The 941-nt window shown below is 38.9% G+C and overlaps 1 protein-coding gene across 1 annotated transcript in view; it reads right to left on the bottom strand.

The window, feature by feature from the left end:
* COL4A5 (collagen type IV alpha 5 chain) overlaps positions 1-941 on the bottom strand; it is a 227462-nt gene that overhangs the window by 78269 nt on the left and 148252 nt on the right. The window contains exon 22 of the mRNA XM_077773807.1: positions 98-190. Coding sequence (XP_077629933.1) covers positions 98-190 — 93 coding nt within the window. The remainder of the gene's footprint in view (positions 1-97; positions 191-941) is intronic.

The following is a 941-nucleotide window of genomic DNA, read 5'->3' on the forward strand; positions in this document are numbered from 1 at the left end:
ATCAAATGAGAAACTAGCATTATTATAAAACTATGAACTCACTAAAATCTAGCCAAGTAATATTCTTAAAAGGTTTGCCTGAGGTAGAATGTTTTACCTGGAGGACCTGGAAGACCTGGCAGACCAGGTTGACCTGGAGGCCCTGAAATCCCAGTTCCAATACAGTTGAAGCAGGTATCACCTTTGTCACCTAGAGAAAAGCATAATGAAAAACAAATTTTAGGGGCGCCTGGGTGGCTTAGTCGGTTAAGCGTCCGACTTTCGCTTAGGTCATGATCTTGCGGTTCGTGGGTTCGAGCCCCGCGTCGGGCTCTGTGCTGACTGCCAGCTCGGAGCCTGGAGCCTGTTTCAGTCTGTGACTCCCTCTCTCTCTAACCCTCCCCTGCTCACGCTGTCTCTCTCTCTCTCTCCTAGAAATAAATAAAAAACATTAAAAAAAATAAAAAATAAAAAACAAATTTTACTCAAAGGGATACATCTATCTTTAGATAGGTTCTAAAGAAGTTAGTACCAAGGGACAACATTCCTACCCAACAGTGTAGTTTAGAGAAGCTTATATCTAGAATCAATTCCTTTGATAAATATTTACTGAGTACTGTTCTAGGTTCCTGTGATATATTGGTAAACAAAACATAACAAAACAGTCAAAACAACAACAACAAAAAAAACCAGACAAAAATTCATTCCTTCATGGTGCTCACATTCTACCAGTAGAAAGGGATAATAAACAATGAAGGTAAAAATTATTAACACATATAAATATATATCAAAACATGTTATGGTTATAGAAAAAAATACACCTGGGTAAATGCGACTGGACAGGTTGCAATTTTAATTGGGTGATCAAACCAAAAGATGATATATAATACAAAGCTTAAAGGATGGGGCATGTGCCCAATGACTGCAGAGCACTCCAGGGAGAAGGAATAGCCATGTTTGGA

The sequence above is a fragment of the Crocuta crocuta genome, unplaced genomic scaffold (genome assembly GCF_008692635.1).
Source record: "Crocuta crocuta isolate KB4526 unplaced genomic scaffold, BGI_CrCroc_1.0 scaffold737, whole genome shotgun sequence".
Taxonomy (NCBI): Eukaryota; Metazoa; Chordata; class Mammalia; order Carnivora; family Hyaenidae; genus Crocuta; species Crocuta crocuta.